We start from the raw sequence: 14580 nt of genomic DNA, 5'->3' as shown, positions 1-14580 counted from the left end.
TCCCCAATAAAAACACAGAGTCTCACTCTGTCGCCCAGGCTGGAGTGCAGTGGCGCGATCTTGGCTCACTGCAACCTCCACCTCCCGGGTTCAAGCAATTCTCCTGCCTCAGCCTCCCGAGTAGCTGGGATTACAGGCGCCCTCCACCACGCCCGGCTAAGATTATCTCCTTCCTGAGAAGTGAGTTATCGTTTTACAGGGAGTTGAAATTGTGAAAATACTTGTGAAATGAAAATTACAGGCCGGGCGCGGTGGCTCAAGCCTGTAATCCCAGCACTTTGGGAGGCCGAGACGGGTGGATCACAAGGTCAGGGGATCGAGACCATCCTGGCTAACACGGGGAAACCCCGTCTCTACTAAAAAAATACAAAAAACTAGCTGGGCGAGGTGGCGGGCGTCTGTAGTCCCAGCTACTCGGGAGGCTGAGGCAGGAGAATGGCGTAAACCCGGGAGGCGGAGCTTGCAGTGAGCTGAGATCCTGCCACTGCACTCCAGCCTGGGCAACAGAGCGAGACTCCGTCTAAAAAAAAAAAAAAGAAAACAAGAAAAAAGAAAATTACAGAAATCTATTAATAATGATTGTTAGGTTTTGAAGGGAAGGCGAGGGTTAAAGAAAGGCAGAGAGTTGGCAGCTCTACAGCAATGCAGGTTTTATGACCAGCACAAGACCTGCAATGGAGAGAACTAGCTTACCGCCAGAACCCACCACCGCTTTCAGGCTGGGGCAATTATAGGTCTGGGTGAGAGGGGTAAGGGGTGGGGTGAGGTGGGGTGGGGGTGGTGGGAGGGTATGGCTTGCTGCCCAGGAGGATGGTGGGGTTTTTGTTTGTTTGTTTGTTTGTTTTTTGAGGAGTCTCGCTCTTTTCACCCAGGCTTGAGTGCAATGGCATGATCTCGACCCACTGCAACCTCCGCCTCCCGTAGTTCAAGCGACTCTTCTGCTTCAGCCTCCTGAGTAGCTGGCTTTAGAGGTGCGTGCCACCACGCCGGGCTAATTTTTTTGTATTTTTAGTAGAGATAGGGTTTCACCATGTTGGTCAGGCCATCCGCCCGCCGCGGCCTGCAAAATTGCTGGGATTACAGGCAGGAGCCACTGCGCCCGGCTGAAGGATGTTCAAAAGATGTTCCTGAGGCAGTTTGGCCTTTTTTCCAGCGAGGTGTGATAGTGACCTCCCTTGGACCTTTTCCCAGCAGGATGTGATAAGAAAGTCAGGCAGTTGGTCAGGATGTTTCTCAAGGCCCTCACTCCGTGGAGTGCTTCACTCTGACCGAGGTCTGTGAAATGGCAGAGGGCTTACAGGACGGCGCAGTTTGGACTAACAGTGATTATATTGCTATTCAAAAAAAGTGGCAGAAATAGTCCTACAGAAATCTGCGACATGTGAAGGGGAAAAAAGCAAGCTTATAGTGAAGTTTGAGCAAAAGTCTGAGAAGTCAAAGAATGAAGTTGAGACTGGCTGTGCTAGAACCTTGGACACATTATGCTTCTGTCTCCTATCCGTAATTCTTTTTTCCTACTGAAAACATTGCTTATTAACTGTTTGGAGGGATAAGTAAAGATAATAAATGGAAAGACTTGTCAAAAAATAAAAATGAAGGCCGAGTGCGGTGGCTCACGCCTGTAATCCCAGCACTTTGGGAGGCCGAGGTGGGCAGATCAAGAGGTCAGGAGTTTAAGACCGGCCTGGCCAACATAGTGAAACCCTGTCTGTACTAAAAATACAAAAATTAGCCAGGCGCGGTGGTGGGTGCCTGTAATCCCAGCTACTCGGGAGGCTGAGGCAGGAGAATCGCTTGAACCCAGGAGGCGGAAGTTGCAGTGAGCAAAGATAGCGCCACTGCACTCCAGCCTGGGTGACAGTGCGAGACTCCATCTCAAAAAATAAAAATAAAAATGAATAGGGAAGCTGTGTGATGATGTGTATTTACTGCTCTACAAAATGTTCAATTAGCATGTATGAACTGGGTTTCAGGTCAATGGTAGGTACATGGGACACACTGGGAATAGGGCTGCCAGCTGCTGTGTGTATACAGGACTGTTATGTGTTTTCTTAGATTCTGTATTTGTCTTTTTGGTATTCACAAATCACAGGTACAAACTGACAGCCAAAGTTGTTAACTTCTCTGTCTGCAAGCCACTTACTCAGATGTGTGAAACTCATATTAAAAAAAACCGCAGTCAGGCTGGGCACAGTGACTCACGCCTGTAATCCCAGCACATTTCAAAACAAAACGAAACAAAACAAAACAAAACAACCCTGCCTTTAAAAAAGAAACCCTGCCTTAAAAAAGAAGATATTCATTGTGTGTTATTAGGGAATTGCAAATTAAAGCAACAATGGCATACCACTACAAACCTATTTGAATGGCATTTTAAAATCCAAAATACTGAAAACGTCAAATGCTGACTAGGATGAGATGCAAAAGGAATGTTCATTCATTGTTAATTAGATGCAAAAATGGTACAGCCACAGCCCGTCGCAGTGGCTCACCCCCGTTCGTTATCCCAGCACTTTGGGAGGCCAAGGAGGGTGATCACTTGAGGTCAGGAGTTTGAGACCAGCCTGGCCAACTAAAATAGGTGGAGGTTGCAGTGAGCCAAGATCATGCCACTGCACTCCAGCCTGGGCAACAGAGCGAGACTCTGTCTCAAAAATAATAATAATAATAAAATAAAAATGGTAGAGCCACTTTGGAGGACAGCCTGGCAGTTTCTTACAAGACTAAACATACTATATGACAGAGAAAATTGCACTCCTTGGCATGTATCCAAATGAGTTGAAAACATGTCTACAGAAAAACTATACAAATATGTAGTAGGTTTTTTTTTTTGTTTGTTTGTTTGTTTTTTTGAGACAGAGTCTCGCTCTGTCGCCCAGGCTGGAGTGCAGTGGCCAGATCTCAGCTCACTGCAAGCTCCGCCTCCCGGGTTCCCGCCATTCTCCTGCCTCAGCCTCCCGAGTAGCTGGGACCACAGGCGCCGCCACCTCGCCCAGCTAATTTTTTGTGTTTTTAGTAGAGACGGGGTTTCGCCGTGTTAGCCAGGATGGTCTCGATCTCCTGACCTTGTGATCCGCCCGTCTCGGCCTCCCAAAGTGCTGGAATTACAGGCTTGAGCCACCGCGCCCGGCCTGTAGTAGGTTTATTCATAACTGCCAAAACTTGAAAGCAACTGTCCTTCAATAAGTAAATGGATAAAGAAACTGAGGTATATTTATAGAACGGAATATCATTCAGCCATAACTTGCACACGAATCTTCAGAGGTTTATTTGTAGTAGCCAAAATCTGAAAGTTACCCAAACATCCATAACAACTAAGTTGACAAAAAAGAAAACTTGTGGTATACAATGGAATACTACTCAGCAATACAAATGAGTAAACAATTGATTCATGCAACAAGATAATGGATTAACCTTAAAATAGTTATGTTTACTGAAAAAGTCAGAGCCCCACCCCCTAAAAAGTACATACCATATGGTTTCATTTATAAAATTATAGAAAATGCTTGCTGTTGCTTGTGAATTGTGGAAAACAAGATGAGGAAAGACTGAGGATTATAAAGGGACAATCTTTTGTTGTGTTGGATATCTTGACTGTGGTGGTTTCATAGGTGTATACACATGCTGACACATAGCACATTTTGCACTTTACATATATGCAGTTTATTGCATGTTAATCATACCTCCATAAAGCTGTTAAATAAATGTTCCTCATTAAAATCTATATATACTGTTCCACTAGGAAAATTAGACGTCAACTATTTTGGCTCTACAATACTCCTCTCCCTACAATTTAGGAGAGTGAGCCCTGCCTCAATGTTGCTAAAAATTGGTGAGCAATGAACTCCGCGTCCACCTCAGTCACTAGGGATGCTGGCTGGGTCAGAGAAGACCCATCCCTGGATCTCTCTTCTATCACTGCTGAGGTTCCTGTCTGTGCAGTGATGGCTGTAAGGCCAACTGCCCAGGGAGACACAGGAATCCACATTTAGATTATTTCCTCTGACAGTGGCCTTGGCCACAGGAGATACAGATATCTGAAGGTACTGAGAATTTCTATGCACCCCCATCCCACACCATCATAACTGCACCAATATTTGTGGATGCCCTGCTAGAATGTTCGAATCTCCTTTGGTTTGCCACAGTCATCCCCACTCCATTATCTCAGTGTTTATATACCAATCATGATTTTCACATTGCCCTAGAGGTCTTACAGTCAATGTCACTTGCCTATGGGATTCTGGATATCAGGGACTTGATCCTGTACAGGTACAGAAAACAGCAATCCCTCAACAGTGCTGGGGAGTACGTGACAGTCAAGGGACCCAACTTATGGTGCTTCCAGAAGCACAGATTTTCACACCAACTATGCCCTCATTGGGCTCACAGGAAATCCTGGCAGCCAGGCCACAAAGTTAGGCACAAAATTTTTTTTAGTCTTTCCAGCAGGCCTAGGGCAATGGTGTAAATTAGGTCAAACTAGACTGAGAGCTGTCTTCTGCCATCCTTTGGTCCCCTCTGAGGCACATGAAGGTGGTACCCACAAAAGGTGTTACTCCCTTCACGACAGAACCCAACTCTTTTCTCAATCTAGTCTACACAGTAACAAAATCCCCAAGAGTAAAGGCTGCCACAACAGGCCTTTATCACTGTCTAAACCAGAGCAGCATGGGACAAGCAGTTCCAAACCTGGGCGATTTGGCAATAAGACAAGTAAGTCACAGCGATCACGTTTCCTGACAAAATCTTGTCAGGAAATCCCAGCAGACCCTAGCTCAGGTCCTTTTAGCCAGAGCTAGATCATGTTTGCTCAGAACCTAATCATGAGGGAAAAGATGAGGACCCTCAATGGTGGGGGGTTGGCGGGGGGGCGGTCCTTGAAAATACTCATGATTATCTGCAGGGAACAGGAAAGAAAGCACAGAAGTCTGCCTTCCCTGAGCAAAATGGAGTGATTGATACACACAGCTGGTAGCAATAAGATGGCTTCCGCCACAGGCACTGGCAGTGATATAATTCCATCAAGAACCCTAGACAGTTACAAAGTGCAACACGCCTCATGAAAGCTTCCCACATATGTGGTGCTTATCAGGAATCTCCCCAGGGTGGAATGAAAGTACAATGCTCATCCGCTAGCTGATGGTTCTCTCACAAAGGGTACTCACAGAGCATTGTTCTGGTGTCAATCCTATGAGGATGATCAAGAAGATGACATATTTTCTGCATTCATAAGGCCTTTCTCTTTGTGTGAATTTTCTGGTGTTAAACAAGTTTAAGAGATGCAGCTAAAGGGTCACCAAAACTGGTGCACTCATGAGGTCTTTCTCCAGTGTGAGCTTTCTGGTGCCGAACAAGATGGGAGCTTCTGCTGTAGGCTTTCCCACATTCACCGCATACATAAGGCTTTTCTCCAGTGTGAACCCTCTGGTGTAGAATGAGGCCAGAGTTGCGGCTAAAGAATTTCCCACATTCGCTGCACTCATAAGGTCTTGCTCCAGTGTGAACTTTCTTGTGTTGAACAAGGTGGGAGCTGCTAATGTAAGCCTTCCCACATTCGCTGCACACATAGGGCCTTGCTCCTGTGTGAACTCTCTGGTGCAGAATAAGGCTGGAGTTGTGGCTAAAGCATTTCCCACATTCATTGCACTCATAAGGCTTTGCTCCAGTGTGAATTCTCTGGTGTACAATAAGGTTGGAGCTATGGCTAAAGAATTTGCCACATTCACCACACTCATAAGGCCTTTCTCCAGTGTGGATTTTTTGGTGTTGCACAAGTGTGTCTTTACGGCTGAAGGCCTTCCCGCATTCACTGCACTCATAAGGCCTTGCTCCAGTGTGAATTATCTGGTGCTGAACAAGTGTGTCTTTGCAGCCAAAGGCCTTCCCACATTTGCTGCACACATAGGACCTTGCTCCTGTGTGGACTCTCCGATGTTTAATGAGGCTAGAGTTATGGCTAAAGAATTTTCCGCATTCTATGCATTCATAAGGCCTTGCCCCAGTATGAATTCTCCAGTGTTCAATAAGGTGGGAGCTTTGGCTAAAGAATTTTCCACATTCACTGCACTCGTAAGGCCTTTCCCCAGTATGAAATCTCTGGTGCTGAACAAGTGTGTCTTTACGGCTAAAGGCTTTCCCACATTCATTGCACTTATAGGGCCTTTCTCCTGTGTGGATTCTCTGGTGCTGAACAAGGTGGGAGCTTCTGCTGTAGGCTTTTCCACATTCACTGCAGTCATAAGATCTTTCTCCAGTGTGAACTCTCTGGTGCTGAACAAGCGTGTCCTTGCGGCTGAAGGCCTTCCCACATTCGCTGCATGTATAATGTCTTTTCCCAGTGTGGAATTTCTGGTGCATTTTTAGGTGGTGCAAGTGAATGAAGGCTTTTCCACACTCCTTACACACATGAGATGTTTCTCCACTGTGGATTTTTTTGTGATTAATAAGAGCTGATTTCTCCTTGAACACATTTCCACATGGTAGGCATCTAAAGGGTCTCACCTCAGGATGAGTTATCTGGCTGTCAAGAAGAGTAAAGGTGTCCAGGAAGGCTTTTCCTTCCTCACCACAACTGAGGAGCATCTGTCCATCATAGTCTCCCTGGTGTTGCCCGAGACTGGAGCTGTGTGGGAAAGACTCCATGCATTCAGTCCTTCTGCAGGGACTCACCCTATTGTAAGTGGTCTGGTGCTGGAAGAGGCCAGAGCTGTCCGGTAAGTCCATCCCTTCCTCCCTGCAGGTAAAGGATCTCCCTAACATGCAAACTGTACAGCTCTTCACAAATGAGGCCCCTCCATCATCCCCTCTGAAGCAATTCTCTCTATTATGTTGCTTCTGGTGCTGGTAAAAGTCTGCACTGGATGAGAATTTTCTCCTACACGGCCCACGTGTGCACAGTTTCTGTGTAGGGTGTGATTCCTGGTGTTCGGCCAGGTGCAAAATGTCTTTCAAGAGTGGGTCACACATCTCACATGGGTGTGCTTTCTGGAAGAGACCTGGCTCAGCAGTCCTGACCTGTGACACTCCTACAGAAACACTCTGCTCAGAAGGTGCCTCCTCATTTTCTGCTTCACACCAAAAACCTGAAAGCAAAACGATGCTGGTGAAGTGCGTGTTGACTGTGGTGGGAGGCAGCGGCCCCATCACAAACGTGTGTCTAACACCAATGCGAGTCCACTGGCTTGTTGGCAGGACAAGAGAGCCGGGAGCAGCGTAAAGAAGGGTTGGTTGTCAGTACAGGCCCTGTACAGGTCACAGAATGGAGGAACCCTAACTACGGGGTAAAGACCTAAACACAATGGCATACAGGATCGAGAGTACAGGTTGAGCCTCTAGCTGATTTCTCTGCAAGAGGGTTTCAGCAGGGCCTTGGCTGCTGGTGTCAGGTGAGCTCTGTGCAAATGGGTGTGTCCATGCCCAGGAAAATCTGACTCCAAGTAAGTAGCTAGTTCTCGAGGACTATTTAATGAGCAAAACTCATAACACGTTAAAGTAAGCTAGTGTTGAAGAGAGGAAGTGAAACATGGAGGCCAAAAAAGTGAGAAAACAGCCAAAGGATGGAAGACAGGTGAGAAATGACAAACGGGAAAAGTGCCAAGAATGAGGAAAGAAAAGTAGATGTGAAGAATCACTATGGGCCTTGGCGACAAAACACTGACAAACACAAAACAAGTTGAAGATTCGATTTGAACCCAACCATAACAGACACCCTCTTCCAGCTCCCATTCAGCAGGGCCAGGCCCTCTGCAGGTCTCCTTCACTGTGGCTGCAGTGGTGTCTGCCCTGTCAGGCACCCAAGGTTTTCTGCCCCTGTCCAACTGGGCAACTGCATGGGACTGGGAAAATGAAAGCTGTAAAGCAAACAAAGGGCAGGTGAGTGGCGCAGGTAGGCCCACTCCACAGAGAAAACAGACTGTTTAGAAAAAATACTCTCCAAGGAGGATGTACCAGGACAGCCCTGTAATCACCAAAAGAAGTGATTGTGTCAGCTCGTGAAATTCCTGGCACAGTCAGGCCCCAGGAAATGTCATCCAGAGGATGAGGGGAGAACCTAGGACAAAGAGGTGCAAGACCTTATCTCTGCAAAAAGTAAAAATAGCTGCTGGGAGTGGTGGCATGCACCTACAGTACCAGCTACTCAGGAGGCTGAGGTGGGGGGATCACTTGAGCCCAAGAGTTTAAGGCTGCAATGAACCACGATCACAATACTGCACTGCAGCCTGGGTGACAGAGTGAGACTTTGTCTAGAAAAAAAAAAAAACAACCCTCAAAATAATAAACAACAAAAAAATGCTCTGACCAGATTCCCAGTGCACTGAAACTGGAGAGATAATTAATTTTTATTGTTTGAAGTTACTAAGCTTTGGGATAATTTGCCATGTAGCATTAGACAACTGAAACACAGACTTACCTAGTGTGGCCACAAGTGCAAAGTTCTCCAGCATCACATCACGGTACAGGAATCTCTGTGCCTCCTCAAGGAGTTCCCACTCCTCCCGAGAGAAGTACACGAACACATCCTCGAAGGTCACACAACTCTGCCATGATGAGTACAGTTGAGTCCACATTCAGCATCTCTCCCCAGAACTCCCTCCTCCCTAGTCTATACACTCACACACCCACCCTTTAGTCCCTCACCTCCCCAGCCTCCCAACTAAGAGGAGATACAGACCTTGGCACTACTATGTCTGCTGTCTCCTCATGTCCCTCTCCCCCACGGTGTCCAGCCCAGAGCAGAACCAGGCAAGTGTGCAGACAGATGCTGTCTCAACTCTGGGTCTGGCATGAAGGGTCCCAAACACTCTCCTACCAACCAGTTCTCCTGGTGTTGTCCAGACAATGCCTCTAAACACAACCAAACTTCAGCTCCATCTTCTCCCATGAGCTGCCTATACTAGATTCTTAAGGCCATCAGTTCATACTCCTCCCAAAGCGCACATTACTCTTTGGACTACACCTTCCTCACATCTGAGATCCCGACCACCACTGGTCCATGCCATAGGCACCTCCATGACATCTCTCCTCCCCCATCCCACTCTGCATGCGGTGTCCAGGAAGTGCTGGTGTCTTCACACTATCCACCACTGCCGCCCAGGTGCTTAAGCAACAGACCCAGTTTTCTCTCAGTCTCCAGTTTCAACTGTCTTACTCAATAACAGCATTACCACCATGACTTGAAGATACCCCATCCCACTCCACACACTGGTCACCATTTTTTTCAACTTCTTCAACAGAACCCTTCCCCAGAACTAAAATCCTGTGTGTCTCCTTGAGGCCTCAACTAAGATGTCGACTGAGATCTCTTTTTTTTTTTCTTTTTTTTTGAGATGGAGTCTCACTGCTCTGTCGCCCAGGATGGAGTGCAGCAGCGCGATCTAGGCTCACTGCAAGCTCCGCCTCCCGGGTTTACTTAAGCCATTCTCCTGTCTCAGCCTCCTGAGTAGCTGGGACTACAGGCACCCACCACCATGCCCGGCTAATTTCTTTTTCTTTTTTTTTCTTTTTTTTTTTTTTTTAGTAGAGACAGAATTTCACCGTGTTAGCCAGGATGATCTCGATCTCCTGACCTCGTGATCCGCCCGCCTCGGCCTCCCAAAGTGCTGGGATTACAGATGTGAGTCACCATGCCCGGCCGACAAAAGACCTCTTAACCTAAACATGACCGAAACCTAATTCCTGATATAACCACTAAAAATCATACCTGCTGCCAACTTCTCCATCTCAGTTGATGGCATTTCCATAATTTTACCAGCTACAGCAAAAACCAACCAACCTTAGGGTCATCCACGACTCTCTTCTCTCATTCACCCTTCACATCAAAAATTCCAATCACCCTACTTAACAAACAGAAAATTTACCAACTTCTCTCACCTCCACAGCCACCCCTCTAGACCAGATACTATCAACACTACTGCAATAGCTCATCCCTCATGCTCACAGTCTGTTCTCAACCTGAAAGCCAGAGAGCTTGTTAAAATCCAAGTCAGATCATCTCCCTCCTCTGCTCCAAATCTCCCACGACTTTTACCACACTCAGGACAGGGGTCCAGCTCCTCAGCCAGCCATTCCTGCCTCACTCCTTCCTCTGATATCTGTTTCCAACAAAGGTAATTAAGACCTGAGGTTCCCTGAGCGCTCCCAACTCAATCCTACAAGCATTTGAGCGTACCTGTTCCTGGGTCTGATATACTTTTCCAGTACTCATCCCATTGGTCGCCAGGTGGTGACTTCTCCACATAACTCCATACAACTCATGGCCCAGATTCAGGACACTAAACTAGAAATGACCTCCATTCACCGCCCCCAGTCTCAAGTGAAGAGAGACATGTGAAGAATCCCAGGATATCATTACTACGTCTCATCAGAGAATCTGGTCAGCCTTACTTATAAAATACATACAAAACCCATACATTCTCTAACCTCTGCTGCCACCACTCTGGCCCACACCATCAACGCTCACCTGGACTATTTCAGTAGACTCCATCTTGATCTTCCCATCTATCCTATATTCCCCAGTCTACTACCCACCCTGCAGCCAGAGGAAGCCTTTTAAGAACTGCATCAGAGGACCTCCCTTCTCTGCACCAAACCTTGCATGACTCCCAGCACCCTTAGAAGAGAGGACCAGCTCCTCGGGCTGCCATTCCAGGCCTACCTCTGACTCCCAGTCCCTGTTCTCACCAGGCACAGACGGTTCCCGGAACTCTCCAAACTCATCCTCATCTTCATGCATGCATTTGTACGAACTGCCCTGTGCCTTCGAGTCCGTTCCACACCTTATGCCATAGATAAGGGGGGCGGAACCCCTCCACATAATGCAACAGTGACCACCCTCCAGGGTGGTCAAGACAAGTGCGCGATGAGAGCGAACATCGCAGGACACACAGCCAGGCCGGTGTGCACTTGAGGGATTCCCCCACTCACCTGAACCCGGTCCATCAGCACCGCCGCTGCCATGAGAAGCAGGTGAACGTGAGAAGGGGGTGAACGGGCTGTGCCCTGTGGGCTCAGCCGAAACCCCACGCCTCCACCGCGCTGGACCCCCTCGGGCTGAGTGTAGCACTGCGAGTCTCAGTCTATCCGGTGTAAAAACGCTCACAAGACTAAGGCGGCTGCCGCCGGCGGAGACAAGGACAAGAGGGCGTGTGTGGAGGCCTCGGTAAGAGTCCAGCCCCGGCAGACACCTCCGCGAGAGGCCGCCCTTCCCACGACAGGGGTCATGGATTGTAACAAAAGTGCGGAGGAAGGTCCTGCAGCCTTCACTGTCTTTCCTTGCTAGGTTCCGCGAGAGCCGAGTAGAAAGGCGACCCCATCTAGGACTCAGCCTTCACAACCAGAATGCACAGACCGGGCAAAGGAAAAATACGTCACGACGGCGACGCCAGAGGTCTCGCCCCGCCTCCCCGAGCAGCAGGAAACACCCAGTTTCTGGGCTGTCATTGGCTGCACTCCGGCTACCAATGCGCTGGGCACAGATTTCTGGGTAATGTAGTTTGTACTCTGCATCCAACCAGGCAACGAGCGACTTTCGGGTTCTCCCGGATGTCCGCCAAGAGGCGTCGCGCAGGGAGGGGAAGAAAGACTGTGAAAACGGTGTCTCGGAGGCCAAAGCTGCTTTTAAAGGGTATGCACCCTGATTTCCATGGCCACCTGGGACAAGGCCACGGCACTGAAGTCGCCAGCAAGGGACCCATTCTTTAATCCTCCTGCTTCTGAGGCCCTGGGAGACCTGCTTCACCTCTCAGATTTGGGGATTGAAACGTATGAATAAATTGAACGATGTCTGTATTTCGTTTGTGGGCCTTTTTGTAAAACCTTGAATGATCTTCTAGTTTTTTTTAACATATAAAGAAAAGAGATGTAATTTGCTACCTTTCTGCGGGTTGCACAGGAAGCATGGTGCTGGTATCTGCTCCTGGTGAGGCCACAGGGAACTTTTCTTCGTGGTGAAAAGCGGAGGAGCTTGCACGTAACATGGCGAAAACATGAGCCTCTTCTAATTCATTGATTCCCAATTTGATACGTGGTTTTACAGCATCAGCTTCACTATGAACTTATAAAAACTGAAAATTCTTGGACCCAACCTACACCTTCTGATAAACTCTGGGAATGGGACCCTAGCTGGAGTTCAGGAACTGGAGGTCTTTAGAAGTCATTAGCCAAAAAAACAAACAAAGAAAAATCAGTCAGATGAAAAATACTACAGCCAACCTCATTGGAAACATGGGAAGTGAGGTAAAAAGTACTTAACACTGGGCCTGGCACATCGTGCTAAATACATACAAGCTACTATCAGTCTTGCTCAACACAAGGTTCTCACACACACTGTTTTAGAAAGATAAATCAAAGATCTACCTTTTCAGGATCAGTGGTGATTTTGAAAAAAAAAAAAACAAAAAACAACAAAAAAAACCCAAAGTACAGCCAGGCGCGGTGGCTCACGCCTGTAATCCCAGCACTTTGGGAGGCCGAGGTGGGCGGATCACGAGGTCAAGAGATGGAGACCATCCTGGCTAACACAGTGAAACCCCGTCTCTACTAAAAATACAAAAAAAATTAGCCAGGTGTAGTGGCGGGCACCTGCAGTCCCAGTTACTCGGGAGGCCGAGGCAGGAGAATGGTGTGAACCCGGGAGGCAGAGCTTGCAGTGAGGTGAGATCGAGCCACTGCACTCCAGCCTGGGCAACAGAGCAAGATTCGGTCTCAAAAAACAAAAACAAAAACACAACAAAAAAACAAAGTATAATTATTCCCTCACTCATCAAGTAGCATCATAGGTAATAGTTATAATTTTTTTTTTTTTTTGAGACAGAGTTTCGCTCTTATTGCCCAGGCTGAAGCTCAATGGCGCGATCTCGGCTCACTGCAACCTCGGCCTCCTAGGTTCAAGCGATTCTCCTGCCTCGGCCTCCTGAGTAGCTGGGATTACAAGCGTACACCACCGCGCCCGGCTAATTTTGTATTTTTAGTAGAGATGGGGTTTCTCCATGTTGGTCAGACTGGTCTGGAACTCCTGACCTCAGATGAGCCGCCAGCCTTGGCCTCCCAAAGTGCTGGGATTACAGTGTGAGCCACGGCGCCCGGCTCAGTAATGGTTATAACTTTTACACAAAAACACAGCTATATATCACTGGACTCATTTAATTGAAAAAAATCACATGCAAGAGGGTTTCATAAACTACAGGTAGGTCTATCGTCCAGAAGACACATTCTTATAGGCCATATGATTCAAAACAGAACTATTAAGACTAATTGCTCTTCATAGTTTTTAACTCCACTGTCCACTTAGGTGTCACTGTAGTTAAAATTTTATAACCTGGTTTATTTTATGAGATGACATAGAAATAATTCATATTTAAAGAAAAATACATACACATAATGTATATATACACATATATATGCATATATAATTTATATACACACATACATAATTATATATATGTATAATATAAATTATCTGTCTCCACTCAAAGCCAATATAAATTTAGGTGTCAGGGACACAATGGAATAACATACTGAAGCAGTTACAGATACAACTGCCAACAGATTTCTATGCACAACAAAGGCACTGACTAAGAAAAACTGAAATAAGACTATTTAAAGCCCAAAATGAGAAATTTAATGGATAAAAATAACTGGCATAAAATAAAACTTTTAAGATCCTTGTTAAGGTTGAAGGAAAGTGATCCCAGGTGAATGGTCTGTGATGACAGAAGAAAGGAGGACCTGAGACAGGGGTGCATCTGTGGATTAATGAGACCACTCATTATCTTTATAAAATATTAATACTGCCAGGCATGGTGGCTCATGCCTGTAATTCCAGCACTTTGGGAGGCCGAGGTGGGCGGATCACAAGCTCAGGCGTTCGAGACCAGACTGCCTAACATGGTGAAACCCCGTCTCTACTAAAAGTACAAAAATTAGCCAGGCGTAGTGGTGTGTGCCTGCAATCCCAGCTACTCAGGAGGCTGAGGCAGGAGAATCACTTGAACCCGGGAAGCAAAGGTTGCAGTGAGCCAAGATTGTGCCACTGCACTCCAACCTGGGCAACAGAGTGAGACTCCATCTCAAAATAAATAAATAAATAAATAAATAAATAATAAAATAAAAGATTAATACTTACTTCTGGAAACAGAATGGTGGAATTACCATGCATATCCTCAATAGTATATAAACTGATAGGGGCAAATTAACGAATGTACAAATTTCTTATATTTCTTGAGGAGAGCAAAGACATTAACTCTATAATGTATTAAATAACTGTTTTAAAGTTTAAACATTAACTGAATCAGAGTATATATCTTACAAATTTGAAGAAAAATTGAAATGTAAAGAGATAAAACATTAAAAAAAAATAAAGTGTACACAATGAATAAGGCAAAGAAAAGCACACATACAACCAGAGGATGTATATAAACCCAAATATATCAGCTATCTCATGAAATGAGTATGGAATAAATTCTCAAATTAGCAGTTAGTAAGTTTTGATGTGCTAAAAGGCCAGGCACAGTGGCTCATGCCTATAATTTCTGCAATGTGGGAGGCTGAAGCAAGAGAATTCTTGAGGTCAGGAATTCTATT

General features: G+C 46.4%; 1 protein-coding gene and 1 long non-coding RNA gene across 2 annotated transcripts; both read right to left on the bottom strand.

Annotated features, from left to right (window-relative positions):
- Positions 1-3249: 3249 nt before the first annotated feature.
- Positions 3250-11337, bottom strand: ZNF304 (zinc finger protein 304). Its single transcript, NM_001261557.1, is given in 3 exon segments — positions 3250-7082; positions 8411-8537; positions 10924-11337. Coding segments are annotated over 3 exon segments (1980 nt in total). The 5' UTR covers positions 10957-11337; the 3' UTR covers positions 3250-5262.
- Positions 11338-11747: 410 nt separating this feature from the next.
- LOC144337117 (uncharacterized) lies at positions 11748-14096 on the bottom strand. Its single transcript, XR_013409741.1, has 2 exons — positions 13960-14096; positions 11748-12457 (listed from the first exon to the last, which is right to left on the bottom strand). It is a non-coding gene; the product is annotated as an uncharacterized LOC144337117 (long non-coding RNA).
- Positions 14097-14580: the final 484 nt, after the last annotated feature.

Source organism: Macaca mulatta, chromosome 19 (assembly GCF_049350105.2).
Source record: "Macaca mulatta isolate MMU2019108-1 chromosome 19, T2T-MMU8v2.0, whole genome shotgun sequence".
NCBI lineage: Eukaryota > Metazoa > Chordata > Mammalia > Primates > Cercopithecidae > Macaca > Macaca mulatta.
The sequence above is the reverse complement of the archived record's forward strand: the minus strand, read 5'-3'. Positions and strand labels throughout refer to the sequence as shown.